Below are 16,717 nucleotides of genomic sequence, written 5' to 3' on the forward strand. Positions count from 1 at the left end.
CCCCGATCTCGGTGAGTGCCTCGTCATCGGCCTCCTCATCGCCGGGGCGTGGAGCAGCACCTATGGAACCGAAAAAGAAAAAAGCGGTACCGGTGCCACCCCTGGATGACCGCATCGCGGCCATACTCCAAGACAAATTGCAGGAACAACTCCAGCACCTGCTACCGACCCTATTGGCACCACTTCTTTCGGTACCAGACCGGCCCGAGCCTCGCACCATCCCACCCCCTCGGTGCCACTCAACACTTCCATGCCAATCCTCTCGGCTGAACCACTCCGTTCTCGTCCTGTGGTACAGACCCGCTCTGAAGCCGATCCTCCTCGGGACCAGGAGGGGCACCGGTCTCCCCGGGACCGAGAACGATACCGCTCTTCCCGGGACCGGGATCAGCACCGGTCTTCCTCTCCCGGTACCGTCTCAATGCGCTCTGGCAAGTCTCTTTCTAAGACCCGCCACACCGAGCCTTCCACCCCGACATCTCGGCGTGCGCACACTGACATCAGGGACCCGGACTTATGGGAAGAATCCCCTCCCGGTACCGAGGAGGACGCATCGTCCACAGACGAGGAACCCTCAGTGACCGATGCCGCTTCCAAGCCTGAGCAATCCTCTTTCACCAAATTCCTCAGGGAAATGTCGGCGGCTCTTTCTATTCCTTTAGAGTCCGACTCCAAAAAGTCCCAGGCCTTTCTGGATGCCTTAGACTTTGAACAACCTCCCAAAGAGTTCCTCAAGTTACCCGTCCATGACATACTGCGGGAAACTTTTTATAAAAATTGGGAAAATCCACTCACTGTCCCCGGAGCTCCTCGTAAACTTGACAGCCTTTACAGGGTCATCCCAATTCCGGGTTTTGACAAACCTCAATTGCCCCATGAGTCTTTCCTCGTTGAGTCTATTTTATGGTAAATCATTTTTATTAAATACCACAAGGATAACAAAGCTCATAACAAATCGCTTTTTCAGAACATAACATAGATCCAATCCCCACCCTCCCAACCCACCACCCGCCCCGGCAGCAGCGGTAACATGTCAAAGGAAAGTAAAGGTGCAAATAAGTAACTCAAATATTCCAAATTTGGTGTTGAACATAGGAAGTAAAAGTCAAACTAAAGGGGTACCAACAGTGATAGAACAAACGTCCAGGCTTGGTCAACATGTCCACAATCTCTCGGCGTTCCAATAACATTTGTTGTAGCATTAATGTTCTCCATTGAACTCAGGGCTCCAGTGTTTATGCCTCCACCCCTCCTGGCAGAGAAGGCAAAACGATGGATAAGTTTGGCAAACGCCTTTATCAAAATGCAATGCTAGCCAACAGGGCGAATAATTACACATTTCACTAATCATTTTATATGAAACATCTTGTGCAACAACTATCCGCCCTACAAAAATACATCCCTGACCGCAAAGTTCCACTCTTTCAACAACAAATTTCCAGCCTCCTTTAACTGCGGAAATTCATGGTGCGCTCTATTTATGATTCATTTGAGCTGACCTCCCAAGCGTCTGCCATAGCTGTTGCCATGCGGCGTCTGGCCTGGTTGAGGGTATCTGATCTTGACATCAACCACCAAGACCGCCTAGCTAACGCACCCTGTCTTGGGGACGAACTTTTTGGGGAGTCCCTGGATTCAACCACCCAGAAGCTCTCAGCACATGAGACCAGATGGGACACTCTGGTAAAACCTAAAAAGAAGGCTCCACCTGCTCGTCCTTATAGACCACAATCCTCTTACCAGCGCAGGTTCTCGGCCAGGCCTCTCAACCCGCCCCAACAGCAGTCTCGCAGACCTCGTCAACAACAACACACTCAGGCTCGCTCTCAATCTCACCAACCTGCCAAGCCTCTTCCTCCGTCAAAACCATCTCAGCCCTTTTGACTCTTTTCTCCAGGGCATAGCCAGTCTTCCACCATCATTACCTCTTCCTCAGCCAATCGGAGGACGTCTCCAACTCTTCCTCAACCGTTGGGAGGTCATCACATCAGACCTGTGGGTCCTCAACATCATCCGCCACGGCTACTCTCTCAACTTCCTGACTCTTCCACCAGACAACCCTCCAATAGAGTCTGCGTCTCACTCCTCCCAGTCCCTTCTCCTCCTAAGGGAGGTCCAATCCCTCCTTCTTCTCAATGCCATCGAAGAAGTTCCCACAGACCAAAGGGGTCAGGGATTCTACTCCCGCTACTTCCTGGTTCCCAAGAAGACAGGAGACCTTCGTCCCATCCTCGATCTCCGGGACCTCAACAAGTGTCTGGTCAAGGAAAAGTTCAGAATGCTCTCCCTGGCCACGCTTTATCCTCTTCTCTCTCAACACGACTGGCTATGTTCCCTGGACCTCAAAGAGGCCTACACTCACATTCCAATCCATCTGAATTCCCGCCGCTACCTCCGATTTCAGATTCAGCACCGCCATTATCAGTACAAAGTGCTACCCTTTGGCCTAGCATCATCGCCCAGGGTGTTCACCAAGTGCCTTATTGTTGTGGCGGCCTTTCTCAGGTCTCACAACCTCCAGGTGTTCCCCTACTTGGACGATTGGTTGGTAAAAGCAACTACGTCTCCACTTGTGCTTCAAGCCACTCAGTACACCATCTCCTTCCTCCATCTCCTGGGGTTCGAGATCAACTACCCCAAGTCGCATCTACTTCCCACACAGCGACTTCAGTTCATTGGAGCCGTTCTTGACACCACTCTCATGAGGGCGTTTCTCCCCTCCGACCGCCAGCGGACCCTTCTCCACCTCTGCCATCAAGTGCTCCTTCATCATTCCATTCCAGCTCAGCAGATGATGGTCCTCCTGGGCCACATGGCCTCGACGGTCCATGTGCTTCCTCTGGCGCGACTCCACCTCAGAACACCTCAATGGACTCTAGCCAACCAATGGTCACAGACCACGGATCCTCTTTCTCATCCCATCTCTGTGACATCGTCTCTTCAGCAATCTCTTCAATGGTGGTTGAACTCATCCAATCTTTCCAGGGGTCTACTCTTTCATCTTCCCCCTCACTCCATGATCATAACCACAGATGCCTCCCCCTATGCATGGGGAGCTCACCTGGCAGAACTCCGCACTCAGGGACTCTGGACCCCTCAGAAGCGTCAACATCACATCAATTTCCTGGAACTCAGGGCCATGTTCTATGCTCTCAAGGCCTTCCAGCACCTTCTCTACCCTCAGGTTCTTCTCCTGTGCACAGACAACCAAGTCGCCATGTACTACATAAACAAGCAAGGCGGCACCGGATCCCCCCTCCTCTGTCAGGAGGCCATCCGCATCTGGACCTGGGCCAAGGCCCACAGTCTTTTCCTCAAGGCTGTCTATATCCAGGGCGAACAGAACTCCCTGGCAGACAATCTCAGCCGCATCCTTCAACCTCACGAGTGGACTCTGGATCCTCCCACACTCCGCTCCATCTTTGCTCGCTGGGGCACTCCTCAGGTGGACCTCTTTGCAGCTCCTTACAACCATCAGCTGCCCCAGTTCTGTTCCAGACTCTTCTCTCCTCATCGTCTGGCCCCGGATGCATTCCTGCTCGACTGGACGGATCGGTTCCTCTATGCCTTTCCTCCACTGCCTCTGATGTTGCGGACGTTATTCAAACTCCGCAGAGACAGTGCCACCATGATTCTCATCGCCCCTCGGTGGCCTCGTCAACACTGGTTCTCGCTTCTACTCCAGCTCAGCTCCAGGGAGCCCATTCCTCTTCCTGTGTTTCCTACTCTACTTACACAGCAGCATCAGTCTCTACTACATCCCAATCTGTCCTCGCTCCACCTGACAGTTTGGTTTCTCTCGGGCTGACCTCCCCAGAGAATATATCTCAGCCTGTCCGTCGTATTCTGGATGCCTCCAGGAAACCGGCCACCCTCCAATGTTACCAGCAGAAGTGGACCCGGTTCTCCTCTTGGTGTCTGCTTAATCATCACGATCCCACCTCATTGGCGGTGGAACCCATACTGGACTATTTGCTCTCTCTCTCTGACGCTGGCCTCAAGTCGACCTCAATCAGAGTCCACCTCAGTGCCATCACTGCGTTCCATGAGCCTATCCTCGGAAAACTTCTCACGGCTCATCCCCTGGTTTCCCGTTTCATGAGAGGCCTCTTCAATGTCAAACCACCTCTGAAGCCTCCTCCAGTCGTCTGGGACCTGAATGTGGTTTTATCAGCGCTCATGAAACCTCCGTTTGAGCCTCTTGCCACAACTTCGCTCAAATTTCTTACATGGAAGGTGCTTTTCCTCATTGCCATCACCTCTGCCAGGAGGGTTAGTGAGCTGCATGCACTGGTGGCCGACCCACCTTTCACTGTTTTTCACCATGACAAGGTGGTTCTGCGTACCCATCCTAAATTCCTTCCCAAGGTGGTCTCGGAATTTCACCTCAACCAGTCCATTGTGTTGTCTGTCTTTTTCCCTAAGCCCCATTCTCATCCCGGGGAACAGGCGTTGCACACGCTGGAATGTAAGCGTGCCCTTGCTTACTACCTTGACCGTACCAGGGCTCACCGCTCATCTCCTCAGCTCCTTTTGTCCTTCGACCCTAACCGTCTAGGTCGTCCTGTCTCCAAACGGACGCTTTCCAACTGGCTTGCTGCCTGCATTGTGTTCTGTTATGCTCGGGCCGGTCTCTCACTGGAAGGTGCTGTCACGGCCCACAGGGTCAGAGCTATGGCTGCTTCTGTGGCTTTCCTCCGTTCCACGCCCATCGAGGAAATCTGCAAGGCTGCCACTTGGTCCTCAGTTCACACATTCACTACTCACTACTGTCTGGATACCTTCTCCAGACGGGATGGGCACTTCAGCCAATCTGTATTACACAATTTATTTTCCTAATGGCCAACCATCCCTCCTCCCTTTCTGTTAGCTTGGAGGTCACCCATGCGTTAAGAATATGCTGCCTGCTTGTCCTGGGATAAAGCACAGTTACTTACCGTAACAGGTGTTATCCAGGGACAGCAGGCAGATATTCTTACAACCCACCCACCTCCCCGGGTTGGCTTCTTAGCTGGCTTATCTTAACTGGGGACCACGCACTCCTCCGTCGGGCGGGAAGGCACTCGCGCATGCGCGGTGCGGCCAACTAGAACTTTCTAGTGAAAAATGTCCGTACCGGGGCTCCGTCGGTGACGTCACCCATGCGTTAAGAATATCTGCCTGCTGTCCCTGGATAACACCTGTTACGGTAAGTAACTGTGCTATATAGCCGATTTGATGTTATATGTTTTAAGATTTTGCAAAGTGTGTTCCCCTCTGACATCTCTTTCTTCGGTTTCATCTTCCAACACCACCATAACTTCTTGCAAAAAATTTTTCTTGTAAATCCTCTTGGTTGCCAAAATAACTCCCTGGTCCATAGGCTGGAGAATAGATGTTGTATTTTTAGGAAGAAACATGCATTTAATTTTCCCATCCTGACCACACAAAATTTTTTCAGATGGATGTGCTGGTGCATTGTCAGGTATTAACAGTGCTTAGATGTTTTCTGCTGGTATGGATAATTTTTCCACTTGGAACCTCTTAACTTCTGGCACAAAATGTTCAAAAAACCATGCCGTAAAAATACTTGATGTAAACCAAGCTTTTTTAGAATTGTAATAAATTGTGGGTAATTTATTCATGCACTCTTTCAACGCTCTTGGGTGACATGATTTGCCAACAATCACTGGTTCTAATTTATGACACACTCACAAAATGTAGAAAACAGATTGTTCTAATTGCCAATAAATGAAATAGAGAAATGCTATTTTTTCACACGAATCAATCATTCATTACATTTTTCTTCTTCAATCAACTTGTAGTGTACAAATAGATTTAAGATATATCATTGTCATTGACAGCTTAAAACCATTCATGATAACATGACAACAAAGAACCATCAGCGTTCACACAAAGTAAGGCGGAGATTTATTCTTTGCTTAATTTGCTCCCGGAAATAGTTCTTTCTGTTTTAGAAGCTAGTGTATTTTCTGTCAGTGAACACCAGAACAAACCAGTCTCATCCGCATTATAAAGCTGACATTTTAATAAATTTTCCTCTTCTGTTAGATTGGATAATTTCTTACGAAACGGTTCAATCTCTTCTGTCGGTGCACTCAACACTTCGTCATAAGTCCGTTTGTTTATGATTCCGTGTCTCTTGTAAAATCTCCACAACCACCCATCACTAATTTTTATTTCAATGTTTATGTGTTTAGCTAATGTCTTTGCTGCAGATTGCAATTCAACTCCCCGCACATTTATACCTTAAGAACTTTGCTGAATATACCACTTTATTACAGCCTCTTCCAGCAAAGATTCTTGTGCCATTTAAAGATTTTTTTCTCAGCCAAGTGTTAGAATCTACATCACTAGACAAAGCAAATTTTTTCAGCTTTTCGTTTGCTTTGCGAATGTCCGATACCGTTTGTTTTTTGACACCATATTCCTCAAAAACTTGCGCCACAGATATGCCTGATTCCACTTTCTCGATGAGATCCAACTTTTGTTTTATACTCAAGTTTGTGCGTTTTCTTTTTTTATCCATGACTGCGCTTTGTCTTAATTCGCTGCCGGAAACGAAAAGGGCTGTTTGAGAGACAGTGCGCATGCTTGGCCTTCTTGCCCGGAAATGCGCGGTGATGATTATGGGGTCCACTAAATCCGGTCCGGATAACCGAGGTCCGGAAAATCAAGGGTTCACTGAATTTATTTCCATATTTCTGAACAAGTGATACTCCTTGGATGTAAATTTAAAACTTTTGATTACTCTGTACTGTTAAGCTGCCTTTTAAATAAAAATGTATATACCCTTTTCTTTGGTAATACTTACCAACTAAGTTGGTGTACAAGCAGAAGCACAGTTCTGTACTCCTTTCTCTCTCATTTTAGTGAGGCTGTGTTGAGTTATCCCTCTATTTGAGTCTCTGTTCCCTTAAGTTGGTTTTGCTGGTATCTTTTTGCTCTTTGGTTTGTGCCTTAATGTTGTTGCCTCTCATAGTTGTGTTCTGATCCTGCTAATGAGGTTGTGTTCACTGGATTTCTCTTGTTCACTATTGATTTCCTTTGCTTTAGTGTTTGGATTTTTCGTTTTGTTTGTTTTTGTTAGACATACAAAGATCTGAAAGATCGCCATCAGTTAATGGTTTACAGATGCAAAGTAGACAGAAACTCTCCAGAAGAGGAAAAGATTGACCATATTCTGAGCAATTTGGTAAGCAACTGAGTCCATCACGTACCATCTGTAATATAGATATTCAGCCAGTCACTTATATGCATTTAGGTTCAATATCCAGTTTGAAGTTATGTAAAGTTGTCCAGGTAGATACAGGAGAGCTATTTGGCCAACCAGAGTTAACCAGGTAACTTTGACCAGCCAGTGGTGAATATTAGCGCTGACAGGCCAAAGTAGAACTGCAGTCTAGTGCTTCTTTTTAATCAGAAAAATTTTGTATAGGTAACAAATTGTCTGAACAAAAATTTGCTGATGATTTTAGAAAAGGGGAGGAGGGTTTGTCTGGCTAATTCTCAAAGCCTGAATATGGCAAAAAAGACACTCAATCCATCAATTCTTTTCCTTTGTTCTCCACACTGTAAGGATATATCTTAGCTACCCTGTGAAACCTGTTCATCCTAGATGAGTTCTCCCAGTTCTCAGCAGGAATGAGGAAAAGGTCTATTTCATTGTTCCAAAGAAAGAAGGTTCCTTTTGTCCTAATTTAGACCTCAAGGTGGTCAATTGCTTCCTACAAGTTTTCCACGTCAAGATGGAATCTATTTGGTCAGTGATTACTTTAGTTCATCCAGAGGAATTTTGGACAGCTGTGAATCTCAAAGAAACCTACTTCCACATCCCCATTCAGCCACCCCACCAAAAGTATTTTGAGATTTGCCAAGTTTTGGTGATTGTTTCCAGTTCTGAGCCATGCTCTTCAGGCTGGCAGTGACTCCAAGATCTCTTGAAAAGTCATGGTACAAGGGGATCGTGGTCTATCACTATTTGGATGACTGAGTGATATGAGCCTTCTATCAGGACAGCGTATGAGCGAATTTGAGGTTAGTAAATCTTCAGTTACTAGGTTGGATAATCAACTTCAGCAAGAGTAACCTGGAACCTTCTCAGTGTCTGGAATATTTTTTTGGGGGGGTGTGGTTCTCTTTGATACCCAGGTAGGAAAGGTGTTTCAATCAGAAGCTCTAGTCTCAAATTAGACTCCTGTTGCACAGTGTTGCCTGACAGCCTGGGGCTAAATGAAGATCTTGGGCTTGAAGGTGGCTCTCTGGGTAGTTCCTTCTCAGCTGCTGGTCTCTAATTATACTATGTTTCTATGTTCTATGTTTCTATTCCCTGCATGTGTGTGGATGAAATTTTATTTATTTTGCTTGATACACCACAGTGGGCTTAAAATGTATCTATGTGGCCTCTGTCCAATAGTTCCAAAAATGGAATTCCTTTAATAATCGTCGATTAGCTGGTAGTCACCACAAATGTAGCAACCCGCTGTACTTTGTAACTCTCTTGGAAATGTCCAGATAACCTCTTATATATTCCACCTTGAACCAAATTATCTATCTTGTAATGACCCTGATACAATGTCTGGATCTCCCCTGAACTAACCCGCTTTACTTTGTAACACTCCTGGAAATGTCCAGATAATCTCTTATGTAATCCGCCTTGAACCACAAGGTAATGGCGGAATAAAAGTCACTAATGTAATGTTGGGTTGATGAGCCCATTGTCCGTGTCTAGCGAATCAAGGGAAATGGTCACCCACTGAAGTGGTCTAGCCACCTGGAACTCTGAGCGGTTCACAAGGCTTTGCTGACTTTTGCAGCTTCTCTGATAAACACCACAATGGTAGTATATGTCAACAAAAAAAGAGGACATGAAGCATGTTCAAGTGGCTAGGCAGAACGGCATGTGACCTTCCTCCGAGCAGTGTGGATTGTGGCCCAAAACCACAAAAAGGGGTAAAGACAGTACATTTTGTATCAGATTGCAGAACTTTGAAAACAAAGCAAAAAATTTTAAAATGTATTCTTTCTTGAATCCGGGAGCCAATGAAGTTCTCTAAGAACTGGAGCCATATGCTCGAATCTAGATGTCCCAAAAATAAAGATGGTCTCAAAAAGAGTCCAGCAGGAGGCAAACCCACAAAGACGACAAGCTTCCAAAGAAGAAGTGGGATGGAACAACAGTCTTTCCAAATAAAAAGTAGCCAAAGGGATCATAAAATGCATAAATTTATTATGTTCATCCACAAAGATGTAGACCCAACACCGCACTGTGTTTCGGCATGTAGTACGCCTGCCTCAGGGGTCAAATTGCTTTGAGTAAAGGTGTAATAAATAAAATCAACACCGCTCATGAAAAGGAAACTTTGACCTTCAGATCAACATGTGAAGAGTAGTTAGTTCACGGTGCCAGTGAAAGCAAAAGTGGATCTCTGTTGTTTTGGAGAATGGGGGGGGGGGTGAACTACAGCAGCACAGAGAATTTAGTCAGAATTGATGGCAGGATGAATGTAGCATGGGGAACTTGCATTCATCAGCCAGGAAGCTGCACATGGGTGCACTTGGACTTTCCAACATGACAATGATCCAAAACGGAAGACCAAGCGGACTCTTCAGTGGCTTCAGCAGATAAAAATGAAGGTTCTGGAGTGGCCATCACAGTCTCCTGACCTCAACATCATTGAGGCATTTTGGAGAGAACTCAAACATGCAGTTCATGCTAGACAAGGATCTGAATATTATATCAAAAATAACCCAATAGGAGAAATGGCTAATCAACAAGAAAACGGATTTCTCCAAACAGAAAATAGTAGAGTGTAGCGACAGCAACGACAGAGAACCACCCAAAGTAATTCAAATAACTCATTTTTTCTTTTCTTTTCTTATTAAAGTTATTATTTTTCACATAAACATACCATTTTTCATTGATTTTTGTATGTCTGCGTAGGATCAGCTGTTTTGACGTCCCAACGTAACTCTGGGTTTGCAGTTAAAAAGCGTATGGGCATTTCCCTCCGGAAGCGCTATTTTTCAAACGTTCTTATCACAGCAGTTGATTTTGCCTGGTTAGGCCGCTCTTGGTTCCTGAGAAGGAAGGTTCGTCATTTGAAACAGAGTCCGTTGAACTTCAGGACTGAGCGTCTCTTTGGGTCTGGGCTATTTATTTTACAAAAGCCCAAAGATAAGGACCGTTTTGGTTTTGAACTATTTTCCCTGTTTTGGGGTCAGTACTCTGCTTCGGCAGTGACTGTTTTATTGTGTGAGTCGTTGTATGAGTCTAGCAACAGCAATGATTTTTTGAACTACTTTAATTTTGCACTAATTTGTTTGGCATTTTTGTGCACTATCACTTGGTGGGTTAGGACCCATGGATGTAGCAAAGGTTACCCTTTTTGGGTTTCATTATGTGACAACTTTTCTTTGAGGGGTTTATGCTATCCTGTTGTGAAGTTGTATGAGCTGAGGATCCATCCCACCATTTCATTATTTAATTAATTAGTTATTTGAATTACTTTGGGTGGTTCTCTGTCATTGCTGTCACTACACTCTACTATTTTCCATTTGGAGAGATCTGTTTTCTTGTAGACAAGGATCTGGAGGCTTTCTGCCAAGAAGAGTGGGCAGCTTTACCACATGAGAAAATAAAAGGCCTCATAGAAACATAGAAAGTGACGGCAGATAAGGGCCAAGGCCCATCAAGTCTGCCCACACCAATGACCCTCCCCTACCTCCCTTTGTGAAGAGATCCACAATGATCAGAAAAGACAGCAAGCCATCACTGATGCAAAATATTAAGAACTAAGGGTATATAAGATTTTGAACAGGACCATTTTATTACTTCCTTTATTTCTATGGTTTGTTTAATGGCTGTGCTATTCTGTGATGCATAATGGTTTAGTTTGAAACACATTAAAAATAAAAGAAATTTGTTTGTGATCACTCATTTTCCTCAAATACTACATATCTTACAAATTCTGCCAGCGGTGTGTAAACTTATGAGCACAACTGTATATGCTATAAGTTTGCTATGAGTTTAACTATTCTTACCTGACCTTGATCTGTCCTTGCTATTTTCAGTAGCACAAGCTGTAGAGGTTAGCTCAGCATTAGCCTTATTCCCCAACTGCTAGAGTTCCTATCAAAGCCCCATTCCAGCCTAGCCTAATCATAATCAGAGCATGTAATATGACTGACAAAAGAATACATTTGTATATGCATGCTGAGGGCAGCTTTGAAAGCTCTCCATCTGGATACAGTGGCTGTCCACACACAGCGAGGAGATAGGAGGGGAAATGAGCAGATTCTTATTTCAGGATCTACACATTTATTTTTCATAGAAATTTCACTCATCGAGAAAGCAGATACTTTGTTTGTCTAAAAACCCACCCATGTCAGCACTTGGTTGTCCTAAAAGACAGGTCGTCCAAGTGCCGATAATCAAAACGTCTTTTTGGACGTATCCAGGGACATTTTAGGCCTCTGAATTCCACTGTGCCCAGAGCTGAAAGGGGCATTTTTGGAGAGTGGTTAGGGCAGGGTGTGGGCCGACCTAGACTTAGTCATCCTGCAGAGATAATCGAATGTTTGATGAGACTGCCTAGGTGAAACTTATACGTTGTGAGTTATTTTTTTATTTAATTTTTATTCATTTTCCAACAAATACACAAGAACTCCTCTTGTTACAGAAAACCAGAGCTTCAATATCAGAATATACATAGATACCCTAACTTAATAAAAAGAAAAAAGAGTCCAAATCAACATCCTTAATTAAAACAAATCAGAAATATCTCTTAAGTTAGGATTTTAATTTAACACCATATTAATGCTCTTATTTGACCTCAATTAAGACTGAGAAACAAGAAAAGACAAGGAGCTCTAACTTCTTAAACATCATTTATACTAAAGAAAGGCTTAATGTGGATACTATTCTGGCTCTATTACAATAAAACAGCCTTCAGACATACTACCGGTATGTGATTTTCTTAGAGTTCAAAAAACTATGAAGTTGCTCTGGTAAAAAGAATACATACTTAGTCCCGGCATATTTTACAAGTAAGAATGTGGCTCCCAACCCTTTTACTTCTTCCCTCATATCAAGAAATAATTTCCTTCGATCCTGTGTTGTCTTAGTAACATCCGGAAAGATCCATATCTTTTGACCTAGAAACAAACTATGTGAGTATCGAAAGAACATTCTCATCAAGGAATTTAAATCCTGTTCAAAAACAAATGATATTAATAGTGTCCCTTGATATTCAACCTCTTCTTGGGAGCTTTCCAGTAGATCTGTGATATTATTAAAGTCAATTGATTGTAGCTTATCAACTAAATTAGTCTCTCCTTATAATTCAGTTTTCTTCTTTGGAAGGTAGTAAATCCTATTTACTGGCGGAATAGTTTCTGCAGTATAGTTTAGATTTTCCATTAAGTACTTTTTCAACATATCCAAAGGATTAATAACTGCAGATTTAGGAAAATTCAAAGCTGTCAGGTTAAGCCTTCTGTTATAATTCTCTAAATGTTCAATTTTCCATTGTAGAAACAATCTTTCTTTAACAAAGGAACCTGAGAGCTTCTGTATTAAGGCAATTTCGATATTAATTTGATCAAACTTTTTTAAGTTCAAAAGTTTTATTGGTTTTACAATAAAGCAAAAAGGCATACAAGATCCAAGGATGCATAATACAAACTTAGTATTTGTTTCAGTTTAAATATTTTGAACTGAAGTTGATAAAAGTATCTATTTATGACAATATAACCGAGGTGTCAACTACAGATTTTGCTCTGTAGAACTCGCCATACATTTTCTAATGTCACCTGAGAAGTGTGGTTTCCATCCACAACTTGCTCCATTGAAGACTCAGCGTCCTTGAGAACTTGAGATCTCTCACTTTGGAAAGGCGTTGGACTCATCTGGTCTCCTGTCTTCACGATACCCATTTCCTCCAGCATCAGGTTTGGTGGAAGTCAGGCTGCAGGGGGAGATAAGTGATGTTTCCAATCCCAAAGCTCCGGCGGCTCCTTCCACTGGAGTAACAGCTGGAAAACTTCCTCCCTCAATACTAGCCGGCAAGCTAGTGAAAAATCTGTCCAGCGAAGCTTATCGGGGTGTGGAAAAATTCACCCAGAGAAAGTCCTTGCGCTTTGTGTGAGACATATCTAAAACTCCAACACAGGAAAAGGTAACTCTGAAGAATCGCAAGGTCGAACAGAGCAGACTTTCTCACTGCTACCATGCCGCTGCCATTTTGTTTCTGGCCTCACTTTGTGAGTTAGACGATGTAAAGACGGGTATAAGGGCCCAAAAAGTATCAAAAGTGACCAGATGACAACTGCAAAGACAAAGTAAAGACTCACACACACTCCCCCCTCCCCCCATGTTCACTGACCCCGTTGCACCCCCACAAAGTTCAGAATAAAAATGTACATACCTGCCTCTGGAACACCTGCACATGGCATAGGAAAGCCTAGTAGGGCTGCAGAAAGATGGCTTAAGTAGTCTTGGGGGGTGGGTTAGTGAACCATAGAGAGGAGGACCCAGGCCCATAAGACACTCTTAACCACTACATTCATGGTGGAAAATGTGAGCCCACCAAAAAAACCTCTTCTGTACTGCCATATAGGTGCCATAAGGACAATTGGGGTTGTAGACAGGTGGGTATAGTGGGTTTTGAGAGTGTTTTGGGGGGCTCACCATAACCTATAAGGGAGTTCTGGTGAGATGTTTGAGGCATCTTTTTGTGGCGTTTACAGCAGTGCCCTGTAAGATGTCCCACTGCTCTAAAGTGGCCAGTCCATCACAATGCTGGTCCCTCCCATGTCCAAAAAGTCTTGTTCTGGGCGTTTGGGACTTGGACAAATTTTTGGTCGATCCATCTATACCACAAAGTATGGGATTATTATGTTTTATGACGAGAGTCTTAGGTTGGGATTTTGGGATAGGGGATGGGGTGGATCCTGTTAGGCTTGTTTTTGGTAGGGGAGCGGGGTTTGGGGGATGTGATTTTCAATTATGTGATTCTGGTGTTTTTTTGTATTTGCCTTTGTTCATGTCTTGAATTGTGATTTCTTGCTTTAAATAAAATATATTTGGGGAAAACAAATTTTTTTGGGTCGAGAATGTGGTATAAAGATAGACATCCTATGGCAGTCTGAACGAGCAAAAGCCTGGATGTACAGATAAGATGATTTTTGGAAAAAAATATTTTGGAGGTACTTTTGGAGACTGAACATTTTTCTGCTGTCGACTTTGGGCAGCTAGCACCCTACGTCCAAATCGGACTTAGACGTTTCTTTTGATTATGCCCCTCTAAATATGTAGTTTGTTTTTTGAAAATCAGCTAAAAGATTCTTGGATTCAAAATCCTAGCAGTTTTTGTTCCTAGCTAGATGGTCTGAAATTTGTCCCATACTAGAGGGAGGATTTACAGGTATTCTGGTAACTGTTGATGTTTCTAGTGAAATAGCTTATGGTAGAGGTAATGAAATGTGGAAAATTATATTCTGCTGTTAGGAAAATGCCTAAAACTGTGCTTCTGTTTCCTTCTACAGCAAATACGATGGAAGAACTGAAGGGCTCCCATCCTGCCAGCTATCTCTAAAGCAGCACAGTGCCAAGAATGAAGGCAGAAATGTCCCCCGGAGCCAGGCAGGGCTGGCTTTAAAATTTTTGTGCCCATTTTCAAGGCCAGAAAGTGGAAATCCAGGGATATCAGAGATCCCAAAAATAGGAGAAACAGAAGAGGAGCGGAAGAAAGCAGTAGTATCAGAGTGGTTCCTCTTTGAAGCACCTCATGTACATGGCTCTATAGTAAGCAGAGACAGGTTTCTCTGTGGCCTGGGTATTTGGTATCTTTAAATTGTGGTATCCTAGGCAGATACCCATTTTGCCTAACTCCAGGTCTGGAATCAGGACTTGTAACCAATAAAGGAACTGTTCTGTGAAAAAATCACTTTTTTGCTGTTTGTGACTGAGGAGCAGACTGTCCATAGATCATGGAGATTGGGCACGCCAGAGCTCTGTGGGGGTCAATAATAAAATCAGAGAGTAGCATGGGCCCAGAGAATGCTAACTTTGTATGCAAGAAGGAATGCCAATTATGTTTTATTAAATTTGATATCCCACTTTTCAGAACAACGTAGTTTACAGTTTTAAAAAAGGATTGGGTGGATAGCACATAACCATATGTCAAGGCCAGAATTTCTGCTCCGAGGTACCAACTTTCATTGTCAATTCCCAGTTAGAATTCAGTTCACTCTTAGTGGGCATTCCTTTAATGGAAATCGAGCCAATACTAAGGATCCTCTCTACCCTCTATCCTCTTTATCCTCTCTCTACCCTAGTACTAAAGATGCTGTGTTCTTATCATAGGCTTTACCCCTCCCTTTTCCCAGCATTAAGGATCCTCTGTGCTTCTCCTAGGCTTTACCCCCCCCCCCCTCTACCCCAGCACTAAGCATCCTCTGCTTATTCCTGGTATTCTTGAGCTGTTGCTGTTTTGTTTGTTTATTTAAAATCTTGACATACTGCTTAGACGGATGAGCAGATCACAGTGGAAAACACTTAAATTATAAGAGAGAGAGCAGAAAAGAACACCATAAAATAAAAGGAAAGATGCATTTCTCCGAGGACAAGCAGGCATAATAATCTCACATGTGGGTGACATCATTCATGGAACCCAGTATAGACACTGTACTGTCACTTGAAATCTTTAGGCAGTGCCCACACTCTATGTGCAGATGCCTTCCCGCAGAACAACATTTCTAAGTTTTATTTGCAGAGCTGAGAAGCTATGCCTGGGCCAATTAGTCTTAGGCCACGCCCATTCCATCCCAGGATACACCAGGAAGGAGGCCTAAGCTCCTGATTGGCCCAGGTGCCTTAGCTAGTCTCCAAAAATTTGAACCCCCTTTTACTAAACCGTGGTAGAGGTTTCTACTTCAGCCTAGAGCACTAAATGCTCCAATGCTCATAGAATTCCTCTGAACTTCAGAGCATTTAGCGCCCTGGTCTGCAGTAGAAACCTCCACCGCCGCTTAGTAAAAGAGGGCCTTGATTTCCACATTGCTCAGCCTCCATTGGCTTCCTGTTCAAATGTGCATGCCTGATGTATAAAATTATACATTGATTAATGGATAATGAATTGGGGAGTTTATTGAATCTCTGTGTCCCTGTTTGGTCTTTAATATCTAGTTAACAAGATCTACTTGTGGAACCTTCTGTCAAATCTGTGAAACCAACTGGAACATGTTTAAAGGTCTCTATAGCTGTTCCTCAATTATGAAATGAGCTACTTATTCAAATCCAGCCGGGTCCATCTTTATTTGATTTTTTTTTTTTTTTTAACAAAAATCTTAGCCCTTCTTTTTTCCCCAAAAAATTAAAACATAGCAGTATATTTGAATTACAGGACTCTTGGGGAGAGGAATGTTTGGGGGTGGGGTTTGCAGGGGGAGATATGACTAGGTTTTTCTTATTTATTTTTTGGTTACTTGTTGAACTGCAAATGCTAATTAAAAATTTTACACAAAGCTTTTAATTAAAATCCATGGTTCTTTATGTGTGGTTTATTTGTAATGCTATTTTATGATCATTTAAAATCTTATTTTATTTTCTGTTTTACCTGTATTATGCTGGTGAAGTTTTTAGTTATACTTCTGTTTTAGAACATAAGAGCTGTTATACTGGGACAGACTGAAGGTCCATCAAGCCCAGTATCCT

General features: G+C 43.6%; 1 protein-coding gene across 7 annotated transcripts in view; it reads left to right on the top strand.

Moving 5' to 3' along the window:
* The window catches only part of VIPAS39 (VPS33B interacting protein, apical-basolateral polarity regulator, spe-39 homolog), a 127,699-nt gene extending 112,754 nt beyond the window's left edge, over positions 1-14,945 (top strand). For 6 of the 7 annotated variants that reach the window (XM_033952368.1, XM_033952369.1, XM_033952364.1 and 3 more), the window contains 2 exons: positions 7,091-7,195; positions 14,548-14,945. In XM_033952368.1, the coding sequence (XP_033808259.1) occupies positions 7,091-7,195; positions 14,548-14,568 (126 nt within the window). In that variant the 3' untranslated portion in view covers positions 14,569-14,945. The remainder of the gene's footprint in view (positions 1-7,090; positions 7,196-14,547) is intronic. The other variant, XM_033952370.1, reaches the window with a different exon arrangement.
* Positions 14,946-16,717: the final 1,772 nt, after the last annotated feature.

Source organism: Geotrypetes seraphini, chromosome 7 (genome assembly GCF_902459505.1).
Source record: "Geotrypetes seraphini chromosome 7, aGeoSer1.1, whole genome shotgun sequence".
Taxonomy (NCBI): Eukaryota; Metazoa; Chordata; class Amphibia; order Gymnophiona; family Dermophiidae; genus Geotrypetes; species Geotrypetes seraphini.